The sequence below is a fragment of the Malurus melanocephalus genome, unplaced genomic scaffold, assembly GCF_030028575.1.
Source record: "Malurus melanocephalus ecotype Western Australia unplaced genomic scaffold, MMel_1.1 scaffold_50, whole genome shotgun sequence".
NCBI lineage: Eukaryota > Metazoa > Chordata > Aves > Passeriformes > Maluridae > Malurus > Malurus melanocephalus.
In genome coordinates this window covers 119,919-135,240 of record NW_026623282.1, presented here as the reverse complement: position 1 = coordinate 135,240, position 15,322 = coordinate 119,919, and the positions used below count along the sequence as shown (strand labels likewise).

The window sequence follows — 15,322 nt, the reverse complement described above, 5'->3', positions numbered from 1 at the left end:
TTCCAGACCTATATTTTGGGGAAAGATCAAAGTATAGAGTGTAAATGTGGTGATAGACATTATCCCATTCCCACAGAAATCAATCAAAGGTCTTCCATTTGGGAAGTGGTCACAGTGGGAGCAGAAACAGGCTTAGTACCATGATATATGATTTCTCTTGCCATCAGTAAAACAGATTTTCTCATTTATCTTATCCTCTGAGATGTTTAAATTTTGAACGTCAGCTGATTCAAATTTTATGTTCAGGGAATCCAGGCACTGAGATGATTTGTGTTTAGGGCACWGCACTGGGACTCAGTAGATCTGGGTTTATTCTATCATGCATTTCCCATGTGATCTTATGCAAATCCTTTCTTGCTTCTYGCACAAACTCATCAGTAAAATAGGGTTATGTTACTCTTCTTTTTCGAAGGATTTGTTAACATTTGGATGGCTTATCTTTAGCAGATTGCTGAGGGCCATATGAAAATGCACTATCTTATTTAAATGTAGTGCTTTACACATATATATCTATACATATTTCCTTCTTTCATTTTATGCTTGTGTATGTACTGCTTTCTCACAGCCCCCTCATGAGACTCTTTCTTTCATTCTTTTCTTTGTGAGCAATCTTGCACAGACTGGCCTTCTCCTCCAAACACAGGCTCGGGTTTGGTTGTGGAATGTGTGCAAGTGGAGATATCAGTGTTAGAGAGGCACCATGTGAGGTGCACTTCATGTAGGTAATCTTTGGTGATCCAGCTGACAAGTTTGTGCATGGGAAACTTGAACTTTGATGTATCTTTGTTCCAGATAATGTTCACTTAAATGATTCATGTGTACGATTCTCAGTCACAGAAATTCGTATTTATTTTGGTAGTGAGCGTCACTTGCCTAAAAATCTAAGTCTGCCATTTCAGATGCTTCTTTGTAAGTATTCAAATAGCAAACCTAATACTGTGCATAATTTTTTTAAAGGAAACTGTACTAATATATATTCTCCCAAAATTATTTCCATAAATGCTTCTGTGTTTGCCACATGTGCCTTTGTAAAAAAAGTATTTTTTTTCTCCAAATCTTTTAACTTAAGTTACACATATTTTTTAGCTTAAGTTGCATGATCATCAAAGCCAGTGAGCTGTACTGGAGGGAGCAGAGCTGAGCTGTGCATTGTTCCCCATCAGTCAGTATTATCTGGGATGGAACAGGGGTTTCAATAGCAGGTGCAGGAGATACAGATATCTGCTCTCAGTTTCAGTGAAGGTGAGAATTCTACATCCCTGGAACGCTGTTTCTTTGCTGTCTTTGCACAGCATGGACAAATGGTGAGCTGCTAATGGCGTCTGCAGTAAAACTGTGCAGACCTCAAGTTTGTCATTGCTCTTTGAGTTTGGTGTAAGTGGGCCAGGTATGGCAATTTAGAACTGCACTACTGCCAAATAAATGAGTATATCTGAATCTGAAAGCATTACATGTGTGTGCATTTATATGCTTCCTTCAAGCAGGAGTTGTGGTTTACATGCAGAAAACTTCATTTTCCTTGATGAAACTTCCATTCAGACATTGTAGATATAAAGCCAGCCAACATGGAGGACCTGACAGAAGTAATTACAGCCTCTGAGTTCCATCCCCACCACTGCAATCTCTTTGTCTACAGCAGCAGCAAAGGATCCCTGAGACTCTGTGACATGAGGGCATCGGCTCTCTGTGACAAACATTCCAAGCGTAAGTCCTTGCTCCACTGAGCCCCAGGTGTCATTAAAGTCCTACTGTTCACAGACAGCACATAGCTGTGTGCATACCCCAGTTTATTGGTTTCTCACTTGCAGGTGCATTTGAAAGAAAACAGCAAGAAGAAGAAATTTTTTTCACCTGTGCAAGCATTAKCTGTGAACTTGGCAACAGTCATGTCTGTGACAGGTTGTCCTTACAGTTCTTATTGCAGGGATCGGTGAAGAACCCCAAACTCTTTAGCAAAAGAGAGAGGATTCTTAACAAATCAAAGAGRATGAGGGAGTATTTAAGTAGATGAGCATACTGTTTTGAATATACGAATACTACTCTGAGTGCTCCAGCAAGTAAATTTTGATTGTCAGACTGCCTTCAAAATTCTGAATCTGTTTTCTGGATTAGGAAATCTCAGTGTCCTTTGTTCTCAAAGTAAAAGTTAAAGAAACATGCATGTTTATATTGTCTTACTATCAGCTCTTTATGGTCTAGAGAAGATAGACTGTGGTTCTTCCCACCAGTAATCTGGCAAGCCTGGGCACTTTGCCTTGTGCCAGCAGCCTGTTTGTTCCTAATCTTSTGAGGCTGGCAATGCCCAGACAAAGGCAGCATGTGGTTGGTGGCTGAGAAGCTCATGAATGAACTGTGGTGGCTCTGCTTTAGTCACCTTCAGGACTGGGCTCTTCCAGGACACCTCCATCTCACAGAACTGGGTCATCATTTTCTTTTCTGATGCTGAAATATTGGATGGAAATCTAAAAGAAATTGTTATAGTACCAGAGTATAAAAGAGGTTTTGTGTCCTTCGGTGTCTACTGGAACCTGTTTGAGGTAGGCAGATCATATAACTGGGGGCAAAAGGGCAGAAGAAAGAATGTGAAGATCTAAATGAGACATGAGATTTCATACATAAGCTGTTTTWAAAACTGAAGTAATTATAGTAAAAAGCCTATGACTAGGTCTTTTGACTGCAATGAGAAATGCACATGCTCAGAACCTCTTASGATGTGGTCTCCAATTATAGAAAATAACCTTCAAGGCCAATTTCCTAARCAGAGAAGTGTTTTACCTTTGTTAGCTGTATCTCCTTGTACTTATAAGGGGAATTCAATACCATGAAGTGAAATGTAAGCATGACACAATCTGACACAATGCTGTGTGTTATACTGTCCCACTTAATTGTTTTGTTCTGTAATACTTCCATTTTTTCCTGCTAATAAGGCCTCCATGCCCCTGTAACTCAATGCCAAATGCCAATCAGAACTTATTAAAGGCACAATGCAGCAATGCTGGATGAAAGAAGGCATTTTATGCCAGAAGGGAGCGCAAGGTCTAATGGTCATTGATTAAACCCCATTTTCCAGATCTGTGAGTTAGAAAATAGCCATTTAATGTAGCATTGCTGCACTGAACTCAAGCTCATTGAGAAGCTGAGTGTGTGCAGTACAAAACTGACAYAGCAATGGTAGACCTTCCAAAGTGTTAAAGGAGTAGGCCCATGKACTGCTGATTGGAGTGGTTTCAGTATAGCCCTCAGAAACAAGCAAAGTTAATGATATACAGCCCATAGCAGCCCAAAAGGATGTATCAAAAACCAGTCTGCAAAATCTAGTTATTTGCATGATTGTCTCTCTAGTACCTTGACTGTGCACCTGATTCCTCTTTACAGCTGCTAAATTTACATCTGGTGCATATGCATGATCAGTACCCTGCTCTCCTAGCTTGGCTTGTCTTCCAGTCTTTCACCACAACTGACTTCACTTCTGAAGCAAAACACTGCAGCTGGAGTCTCTGTAAACCCTTGTGTTCTGCCATGCATCCGTGCTTTCTCAGCACAGTCTAGCATCACTTTGTGCTGTTCCAAGATTCTAATGGATGAATGTATTTTTAGGGATTAAACATCCAATGTAGAACTTACAAAAATACCTGGATAATGAGCATGTGTTGTGAACTTCTGCATTTCTCCTTTTTCCCTTATTTATTCAAATTTCTGTAGCTCTGATAAAGTCCATTGCAGCTCTTGGGGGAAGGGCCCTTCCATTTGTAGGTTTAGAATTTAGAGAGTATAGTGAATTATTACTGTATCATGCTGTAAAAATACATTACATACTAATATCTGTAGTGTAAGTCAACCAACACAGGATGTTAATGAATTATAATGTCTTGAAGATTGCTGGTTTTCTAAGCTCAGTGGTGAAATCTCTCTTTTTGGCATTAATAGCAGCAGCACTGCAAGGTTTCCTTTATAAATCCTTATGGCTTTGACATGGACGAGATGAGACTTCTTCCATATGTACTCATCCTTGATTCCTATGCTGAGATTTATTAGCAAGCTGCCAATTTGTGTGACGAGTTGCAATGGGGATCTCTAAAAAATTGCCTCAGAAAAATTACCTCAGGCCACCAAATCTATTTATAAGGCATTGAAAGAATATCAGATCAGGAGCTGAATTTTAAATGGTCATTGAGATACTGATAAGGTGTGATAAAATGTGTTGTGTGTCTGATAGACTACCTGAAACTGCTTTTTGTAACAGCTGTGTAACAGATCGTGCAGTGCTGAGGAAGGATCATGAGAAAATGTTATGCAGCCATTACAAATGTATATCAGGGGAAGACCAATCTGTAAGCACAGAACAGGCACATACATAATGCTGTTCTGTTTTGTTCTCAGACTTGGCAAGCAGTGAGARAGGATGCCATCAAAAATGTTCTGGAGAGGAGGTGTTCAAAGAGATGAACGTCACTGCTTGTTTAGGATATTAGAGGGGTGGGAATAAGGAAGGTGTTCTTGCAGTCCATGGTGTTATAGGTAAGGATTTAAATTAGATATGAAAGTCAGACTTGAGCAGCAACAGACAGGGAATTAATTTAATTCCCTTTCACTACCTTAAATAGTGTACTTGCCAAAACACCCAAARATTGCCTTTGAGATGTCATGCATGGCACTGCAGTGTAGAAAAAAAGGCAGYATATGGAAACCTATGACAGCAGCAACAGTATCATTGTTAGAGCACTCAGCTGGGGACATTGAAGAAATAAAATAATTAACCCCCACCTGAAATTCCTTAAAYTCTCATGCAAGGGTTCAGATGACARGGAAGACAAGYATAGGGATACTGTTACAGCAAGAGCATCCTGACTAAAATTATACTTAGAGCAGCATAATATGCAACTCTTCAATTAACAAATAGTTGCTAATTTGGTTTTTATTTTTTATTGCTAATATTATGTTCAGTGATCCTCATAAATGTGTGCAGAGTTAATATCATTCTTCCAAACAGCTTGTAGGCTAGATGGGTACATATGGCTGTTTCAACAAATCAAGTAATAAAGCAGTCAGCTAAAGAAAACTGAGCATGTGAAATCTGAAAAAATGGTTTATTAAAACCATTATTAAATGGTAAAAATAAACTGTATAGTTATGCAATATGGAAATTTAAGTCACTCAAGAATAAAATTATTGGTATTTCATGTAATAGCCTTAACATCTAAAGTCATTGCATACTTCAGAATAGTAATTTATTTAAATTCTCTGTGTTGCTTTAAGGGTTTTTTAGTATTCATTTCTTAACATGTATTTGTAGACTAAAACCCTATTTCTAATTATCCATTACCCATGTGCAAAGTTTACAGCAAAATACTTCAAGGAAAGAGAAGCTGCAGTTTCAAGTTTATTGCTCTCTGTGCCACGGTGATCTTCAAATCACAAATGTTGGGGTTATACAGTGTTAGCCTCTGTGGCCATTTGTTGGTGCTTTCTGTCCTCCAGGCTTCTCAAGCTCCTGATCCTCTGGGTCTGTAGCAGGGGTCACTTTAGAGCCCTCCTCTCTTTGACCAAGGAAACTTTTATAGGTGTCAGGTAACCCCAACAGGTGTCTTCTCTGGGCTGCCCCTGAAYGCAGCAAAGCATCTCAGCTGGTGCATCCCAATCTCATGGGTTGGACCATCAGTATTTTACAATTTAAAATGGTCTTTGAAGCAATGCAAAGTGAATTCTGGGTTTGGTTTGTGATTCAGAGATTCACCAACCCCAAAGATGAGGGGGTGATTTTTCCATTGAGAGTCCTTTTCCACATTCTCATTTGAAGTCCAGGCCTGAAAGAAATGCCAGTCTTTCCCCAGGAAAAATGCCACTGACCTGTCAGTCAGGCATGTAACTMAATTTTGAAATTACCTTTGATTTTAAAGAATTCAGAACTGTGGAAGCAGCCAAGACAGAAATCAAGGATAATCTACTTAAACATGTTGAATTTTTAAAATGAAATTAATTCTATTTACCAGTTGTTTAAAGCAGGTTGGAATTTGAGAGACAAGACAGCTTTCAGACCTCTGACTGAATATGGATTATCTTTCATTTGCAACAGAGAACAACCAGATGCACAAAAAAAGCCTGTGACGACTATCCCTGCTGGATTTGCTAATTAATATTGACCTTTCCAAATGAATGATGCTTATTGTCTGACTGAAAAAGAGACAACTTGTTTTTCTTCTGTGTGAGCTTTACGTCTAAAATACGCTTTTTATTTCTGCCTTTGGTCTCATGTCAGGTTATCATCTGAGAGAGAGACAGTCATCACTCTCTCTTTGTGCACAGAGAGGCCACTGTCAAAGTGATGTCCACTTCAGGCAAAATCTGCAAGGTTTCATGTGACAGGAGTGAAACCTATCTGAGCTTCTGAAATGATTTGACCCCGTGCTTGATGAAGGCTTATTTAATTCTGGATTTATTTTTAGGCATGCACTACAAAGGCATATATGCATTGCTGATTTTATATCCCCAATGAAAAAATGTACCCATATCCTGATAATTTTGTAATTATGACTGTCACTAAAGGTCTGTTACTACAATTTCATGCATGCTAAACTAGATGCTGGAACGGATCTCTCCTTGTGCAGGAATCCCACTGAAATTTGGTAACAGATTGCCTTTAGCACGGACTCCAAAGCTCCCATTCTGCTCAGTTTGGATGAATGTATAATAAAGACATTTAAAACATGGCTAATGAAAATTCAAATATGTTTCTACAGAAATGCAATTATGTCTATATAGTATTTCTACTAGTTGCACAAGATAYGTTAAAATTAAATTGGAGGAAGAAGAAAACCTGATTTATATACTTCCAGCTATSAAATAGTAGGAGGAAAGAGAAAAGCCTGAAGCAGTGGTAAATGATTTATGATTGAAGAGGTGTTTCATTAACCCCTCTCCCCCAACCACACACAGATAAAGCAAATAATTGCTGTAAGATTGATTTGATTATTCAGTCTATTAAAATTCCTGTCTTGTTTGCTTAATTTTTTTTAATGCAACAAATACTGCTTTTTAATGTCTCATGAAACGAGCTTTCAAGCTCTTATTTCACTGGGGGAGAAAAACCCCACTTAGCACTAATCTTATATATCAAGATCAGAAAGACACATCACTTYGGCTGTAGAGGAGTAGTAGTTTTATGTGCCATTAACTCCATGGGTTTGCTCACAACACGTGGCATTAAACATGCACATAAGTCTTTATGAGATCGAGGTTTAAAGAGGCTTGATCTTCTAGATGGGCTTTGTGCTTTTTCAATTCCTGTTCTCTCTTTAGCACCRTCTCTCTTTATTAACAAACTCACTGGCAAAGTTACATTAATCTAAGCAACTCTGCAGCGAAGCTCCCACCCMCTGATCTTTAGCTATTGATCTGGCTTTGCCTTTCAGCACTAATGCACCRTCCCTTGTGGTCTGTGACAAGCTGCAGCAACTCAGTGCAGATGGTAAAACAGATTCTTAAAYATTGATTTGAGGCTCCACTTTTAAAAGCCATGCTCTCCAGGGGTATTGATGAGAAGCCCAGTTTTAATGCTGGGTCATTGGATAAAGGAATGCTGTGTGGTAGGTGAAATTTCAGCCTTGTGGTGTGGAGGTAGGGTCAGAAATTTGCTTTGAGTAAAAGAAGGAAAATTATGTGTAAGTGACCAGGGCACAAAGAGGTGCCCTCTGAATTATATAAAATCAAATAGAAAATTGAAGTATAAAAAGGTACTTTTTTCAGTTTAAAACAGGGTAAACAGCTGCAGCTATGGTAATATAAAATGTTAAACAAGTATGTCTCACAAAAYAATAATATTTCAGATTGCTTATGAAAGCAGATTAAAAAACTCACATGTATAACCATATTAATCAGTGTAGACCAAGAAGGCAAGATTGTCACATTAGCAGAATATTCTATTATTGAGAGTTTCCAAGGGAGATGAATGTGTGAGTGGATTGGCTTAATACAAAACAATAAAACATTCAGAGATAGTGAAAGATATAGTAAATAATAATGGTAAATCAAATTATTATCATGAGTAATGAAGCTAAAAGGCATAACGAGACCGTGAATTTTAATGGCAGCCTGCAGCTGGGCATGATTCCCTTAGAATGCACTTAGGAACTCTTTTGTATGAAATCCTAAAATAGATTTTAAACAGTACTTAACAATAGCTATACCTGGGCAGACCAGAGTCCTTGTAGCCCAGAGTTCTGTCTCTGATATTGGCAGTAGCAACATCAACAGAAAATGTAAGAACAGACTAAGTATATAATCTTTACCCTCTGCAATTTGCAGTTGGAAACTTGAGGTTCAGGGACTTTAGTGGAAATGAGCTTACTGCATTTAACAGAACTGAAATGGATGTTTGGGGTTTTTTTTCCCTTGAATTTTTGCAGTTACTTTTGAACCTGTATATATTTTTTATCAGTCCCACTATCTTTCAGTAAAGTCTTCAGTAGCTTGATTAGGCATAGTGTGAAGAACCTTCTTCTCTCTGCTTGCCCTTTCCTAGTTTAACATGGTGACACCTACTTGTTGATTGGAAGAGACAGWGTACAAAGTGAACTGTCGTTCCCTATTCATCCTTTCCATGCCACTCTTAATTATGACCCCCTCAGTCTTTCCTGGGTTGAGAGACCCCAGTCTATTTAGCCATTCYTTGCTTGGAGGTAATTTGGTACTTCTGGTCATTTTTACTGCCCATTTTTATGTCTTCTTGAGATCTCTACCACATTAGACATAAGCTCAGAGTTATGCTTAGCTCAAGATGTAGCATTTCTTGAATTAAATGGCACAGAAAAAATGCTTTCTGGGTTGAATGTTAGTAACAAGTGTCAGGTACTCAAAAAAAAGAAAAGAATATTAGTATTTTCATAGAAGTTCAAATGAAATTTAGTTCATGTTTTTTATGCTTAACTTGATGAAATATATGCGGTAGAGCAAATCACAGCTGAACTGGAAATAGTACTAATTTGCCATCTAAAARTATTGGAGTATAGTTAAATAATTTGTTATTTTGGTTAATTTTTTTTATTTATCAGCTATTAGGTAAACATATTGGTTCTTTTCCTTTCCTTACTGTAGCTAGTCTGTCAAAACCTGTGACATGCCACACTTTTCAAAGTACTGTTTTCCAGTATATTTTAATCAGGTATTGCAGCCATTTTCATTTGGGATCTGGAATTAAACAGGGACTTAGTTTAAATGATAAGTTATTTRGCCTTGGACTGAACCTGTTTTCTGTGTTTATGAAATTAAAGCCCAATGAGGGATTATCTGATCCTCCATGGGTGTTTGCAGATCCAGCTGAAATACATCTGTTATTTGTGTACCTGTGTAACCCCCAGGTTTATCTGTAATAAGTCCTTAACTCAGTCTAGTTGCAGACTGTTTGCTTGCTATATAACAAAAATGAAAAATTATTTTCCCTATCTTTTCTCCCCCAACTTTGTTGGCCCTGTTCTCTAAGGTCCTCTCCCTCTCAGTAACCATTCTCTTTCCAGTGTTGCCAAACCTGTCTTCACCCCTTTGTAAATGTGACCCTTGAACAGGAACTGGAGGATTTTCTATATCCATTAGCTGTCTTTGGAGGGAGGGAGAGRGTTGGTGCAGGATTTCCAATGATTTAAATCTAATTAACAGCAAATTATAAAATCAGAAGTTTTCAGGATGGGATACAAATTAGTATCATTTTTTTAGTGTCCTGTCAAAAATCTCTKTAATAAGTTAGCATTTGTTCATAAGCAGAAAGAAAACAGTGCTTTTTTTCTGCTAGAGGGAATGAGTCTTTAAAGCTGTTTATAATTTTATCCTATGACTGATGGAATTTCTTACCAAATCTGTGGAGCAGATTTGTGTTCATCTTCAAGTTTTCCTTTTTGGAATGATTTTGGGAGGAATACAGGATTTTGTGTGCTATATCAGATTGCAACAYTGCACCCACCATATAAAACAGTTTTAGCATTATTTTTATTATTTTTTAAAGTTCACATATGCCGGCATTTACACCCTGCAATGATTAAAGCTCTTCCCAGGTACTTGTTTAGAACTTAAAAATTACTTAGGGTTGGATTTTGTTTTTCTTTATTGGATGTATCTTGTCCAATGTATATGAGTTTCAAGTGGAATGAGGCCCATGTCAATGGGAAGTTGAGGTGGCAGCACCCCCAGAGTGCAGCTGAGAGCCACGGGGTGTTAGGGAGTGCACCACACTTGTTTTAGCTGCTCCCTGAGGCATTGGCTGTCTTTTGGCCAGTGTCTGGGAGGGAAGCTATGAGATGGACACTGACTCTGCACCTACACATTCCTTTTCCACCTACTSCTGCTGTTCCTGGCCATTTTTTAAAAAAACTTTAGACATCTGCATGATAAACACGCTACTTAGATATGTCTTTCCTATCCACTGGGAAAGGAAAGTCTCCATTCTGCATTAGATCAGAKAAATTCACAAGGAAACAAGAATATTTTTTACGAGGGATAGGAGTTTGGTTTTCAGCAGATGGCATTTCCTTTTAAGAAAGAAGCAGCATATTTTTATGGTACAGATTTTCTTCAGGATTCTGGAAAACAGCATTCTGGCAAGTATCCTCCAACGAACTCATCCTTCTCTACAAAGTCTGGACTTCTATGAGAAGCTACTGTGGTTTGTAACTTGTGAGCAGGAAGCTGTGCAGAAAAGAATTGAGCATTTTTGTCTCCCTGAGAAGACTTCCCAGTTTACCCATGTTTTGCTGGTGGCATAAGGGGCAGGCTCCTGGCAGGCTCATCTTTAAACACTGGCTGTACTCAGAGATATGCTCCACTTCCCTCTGCAATCCTGTGATATTTCTCTGTGCCAGAGTCCTGCCATCAAGGTCACATTTAAGCCTGAGCAAGTGTCATGTGAGAAGTCAGCACATTGCATCGTTTGTGATTCCCATGTTCATTGGGTAGCTAGACAGGTAACTTTGTGTCTTTCACATAATTAGCACTTTCGTATAATTATTGTCAAGAACAATAGTAATGAAAGTTAAATACCCCTTTTAAGGTTTTTAAGGCAAGTGTTAGTTATTAGGAAATTATTGATGAAATCAATCAAAGGATATAAAGGAATCTGTAATCAAATGTCAGTTAAGTTCAGATCTAACAAGATTTATTTAGATATAGAGAAGTAGATTTGAAGTCTGGTGTTTCAGATACTGATTGCTCCTTGGCATAAGAACAGCTTCCAAAAGATAAGCCTGAGCAGTAATAAACAGAAAATGTGTTTTAGAAWCAGTGGGCTAGACCCATGGTTTTTTCCTATCAGCCTGGAGAGGTCAGGGCTGAGTTTGAATTGCTTGCCTGAAGTCCAAGTCACAAGGCTGTCATTTCACTGCTGTTCTGTCTCCAGTTACTCAACTTGCATTAGTCAAACTGAAGGAAGATTGTGCTTTTTTGCAATATGTGCATAACCTGATGTTGATGCTAAACCAGAAATAGCCAAGTCCCAAGAAYACTCTCACCTCCATTTCTTGAGGCTAATGCCCTGTTCTGATTGCTCAGGCAGATGCTGGTTGCTGCTAAGCTTTCTCTTCTTTTCACTAGGAGCTGCTTCTTAATTTCCTGTCATTTTAATTACTATTTTAGTATTATTTTGGTTAATATTATCTTTTTAATATTATTTTTATTGTTATTTCCTGTAACATTTTTCCTGTGTTGATTATGCTGACTAGAAGAATTATCTCCAAAGAATTACTGCTACTAAAATTTCTACTGCTATCTTCCTGTAGTGATATGAGACTTTCATGCCTCTGTTAGTTCCACAGTTAATTAATCTAAGTCTTTCTAATACTTAATACCGTAAGCATAGAAAAGCAATAAATAGGGCAGATAAAGAATGAAATGGTTTAATCTCATTAATTAACAAAATACAGAATATTCAGGTGCAAATATCACTCCTAATCACTGGGAGTTGGATGAAAATTGGATGAAACACATAGAGCCAAGAAAATATATCTAAGCTATAAATTAAGGTGTAGTTCAGTTAGTGTGGGTTTTGTTTTTTTTCCTTCCTGGTTTTAATAGCAGCTTCACATCATAATTAGGAGGATGAAATTCCTGCCAGCCAAGTCTATAGTTTGGACAGATTAAAGGGAAGAGGTATGAGAAATGATAATTGCTTTGTGCTCATCAGACTTCTCTTGAAAATCTGACAGGATAATTACAAAATGCCTGCTTTGCAGAATGTCTAGGCAAAATTTTAAAGAGCTATTTAAAGTTGTTCATTTACAGTCTATCTGAAAAGTTCTTTTCCCCTTTTTGAGGTAGTTCATTACCATTTAGATGTGTGGTGCATGTTTAAATATAGACCTTATTCTCATGTGCACGCCTGGCTGCATTCCACTGCCCACCCCCAAAGRAAATTGCCCATAATTTTTTGCATTACCCCACATACTTCACCCACGTACTCACCCTTAACTTTCAGCAGAACATTATTTCACCTAATGGAAACTAACCTTGTTGCTTCCAGGAGTCTGAATCATAGTCATGGATAAAATAATTGAGAGAGCCAGTGGACTATGCAAAAAAAAAAAATTGACTGACAGTAAAAAGTTTTTCTACTTTCAGCACGTTTTCATGTTTCATCACATGGCTCTTCTTCACCTGCTTTTGAAACATGAAAATGACATTCACTAAATTGCCAATTTTCAAAGAATATTCTAGGCATAGGTYCCAAAACCCTACTGATTTTGCTGAGAGTTAAAAGAGCTGAAAGCCTGAATTTCTGCTGAAGTTCACTGCAGAGGTTGGTTGGATCAGAGAGCCACAGATACCTGCAGAAAGATGACAGAATTGCTCTAGGCACTGTAAGGTAGGGCTAGATCCAGTATCATTTTTACGTACAGTTGAACAGGGATGACCAATCTCACAGCTACAAGAGCTGGGTTTTCATGTAGAGCACGGTGTAAGCAATATTTCATGATCTGCTGCCTTGTGGGATGGCACAGAACTGCTGACCAGTGAGTTCAGTGCTTTCCAGAACTGTGGGCAATTGCACATCAACTGCGTAGTGCATGCTTCCAAATGGTAAATCACTGTCTGTTTTATGCTCACCTCCCAGGAAGAGGTAATTGCAATTTGCAATTGCTTTTAAAAATTCTTATGGTTAGTCTCGGATCCCTTCAGACATGACCAATGGGCACCCTGCAGCCGGGCCAGWGAGTTCTGGCAAGCAGGGCAGGCTTTGAGTGATCTCATCTGCCAGGACTGTTGTGAGATCACACCCACACACCTCTCATGTGACAGGGACATCTGGATTTTGATGACCAAAGCCTGAACTGCCTTGCTATAGGTATCTGCAGAACAACTAACTGATGTATTTGCATAATTGCCCAATATTATACTTTGAGTCCATAGCTATAACATTATTGTAATGCTTAAAGCTTACAGTTTGCATTTTTACATAAAGTTAAAAGAATGAATTAAGTGCTGGACATAGAATTAATTCTATATTGTGTTCCTTGGTAGATTGAATTACATGTGTCATAACAAATGCACACTTCAGATTGTACAACAGAGCATTTTTTATATAATTCTGATTTCTGCCTCTTGCTTCTTTTTCTTTGAACAGTTTATGAAGAACCAGAAGACCCCAGTAACAGATCATTTTTTTCAGAAATTATCTCTTCAGTGTCAGATGTCAAATTCAGTCACAGYGGTAGATACATGCTTACAAGAGATTACCTCACTGTCAAGGTTTGGGATCTGAACATGGAAACAAAGCCTGTAGAAACGTACCAGGTAGGAATCTCCTACATCTTAAAATGCAACATTATTAAAGAATCTTACTGTTTAAATACTGGGTGTTTCTGCAAACTTCTCATTACTGTATCTGAAAAGCAGCAAGCTCTAAGAATTAGTCAAGGTGGTAAAAATCCTCCCAGTGTCATCTTTGTAGCAGAATAAAGGGCAGTTGCAGCATTAGTAAGGAAATGTAAAGCCTGGGGAGTCAAGGTAGCCCTCCCTGTGGATTGGGAAAAAAAGGATTCTGCTGTCAAGAGTCATCATCTCTTCACTTTGGCATCTATGTGTTAAATGATGTGTTTCACTACTAACATTTAAAAGTAACCAAGGAAAAGATTCTGCATGTTGCTTAGTGCTCTGCTCCTGCTGAGACTGCCGGGAGTTTACACCTGTGTCATTTCAGAACTTCTTTTWACAACTTGATCTGTGCATTCTCCCYTGTGCCTAGTTCTAGAAATGATCTGTGTTAAACCCTGGCATCACCACTGACACAGCAGCTCACAAATGCCAGACAGACACATCTGGTTGCCTGAATTCATTGCGATATTATCCAGACAAAATGCCAGTGGCTCCAACCAGCGCTAAGTTTGTACTCTGACATCTGTTATGTTTGGCAATAGAGGGCTGAGCTTACATTTTTTGACTCTGGCTTGAAGTGACACAGAAACTGCTTGCTATAAAAAAATGCAGTAAGAAAAAAAAAACTGTTGAGTTACCTAAAAAAGTGTAGGCAAAGTATGAAAAGTGCCATTCATCTGGCTCGTGCTGCTTGCTGAGAGACAATCCTGTGGCAGTGCTGGATCAGCCCCTTGTTTTCTGTGTCTCAATAATGGCAGGTGGGATACAGTAATTCACAGTAAATATAATTAAGATAGGTTTTAAAATAACATGATGAGAGTTTGGTAGCATTTCTTGTCAAAACAAATAAAATTTCCCAGTTTTTGTCAGCCAGCATTTAGTAGACAGAGTGGGCCCTCAATGCACTCATTAAATTTTGGTGGGTAGTGTTCACTGTTCAGTGTGTTAATATTGGAAAGTCTGAGCCTCCTTACCTTTAAGACTACAGAATTGAGTTTGSTCTTAAAATGGCAGTGCTTGTGATGCTAAATGTGTTAGGAATGTTGATATGCTGTGAAAAAGGCGTGGGAGGGTAAGGGTGAGACTGTTTTATATAACAGAATAAAATCTAATTTTTTTGGAACTTAGATAATATATTATTTTATACCTATGCTAATTTAGTAGGCAGCCTTGTCCCTTGGGAGGAGTAGCTGGTCAAGCCAACCTGTTTGTCTTGATTTTGACACCTGCTTTTATTTCCTCATGTAGGCAGCTGTGAAACAAGCTGGCTGCTTTTAAGTCAGTCTGACACCCAACAGTAGGGCCAATTAAAAAGTTATATTTCTTCATGCTGAGATAGCTAAAATGAGTACTGATAATTGCAGTCATAAGTTCATAGAAAAAAAAAAAAAAAAAGACAAGGCCCACAACAACAAAACCCCTTATATAATATAACAAAATAAACTAAAATATAGAAATGTTCTTACTGCCTTCA

At 38.2% G+C, this 15,322-nt stretch overlaps 1 protein-coding gene across 3 annotated transcripts in view; it reads left to right on the top strand.

Annotated features, from left to right (window-relative positions):
• The window catches only part of PPP2R2C (protein phosphatase 2 regulatory subunit Bgamma), a 138,483-nt gene that overhangs the window by 107,453 nt on the left and 15,708 nt on the right, over positions 1 to 15,322 (top strand). For all 3 annotated transcript variants that reach the window (XM_057365243.1, XM_057365246.1, XM_057365245.1), the window contains 2 exons: positions 1,540 to 1,704; positions 13,598 to 13,767. In XM_057365243.1, the coding sequence (XP_057221226.1) occupies positions 1,540 to 1,704; positions 13,598 to 13,767 (335 nt within the window). The remainder of the gene's footprint in view (positions 1 to 1,539; positions 1,705 to 13,597; positions 13,768 to 15,322) is intronic.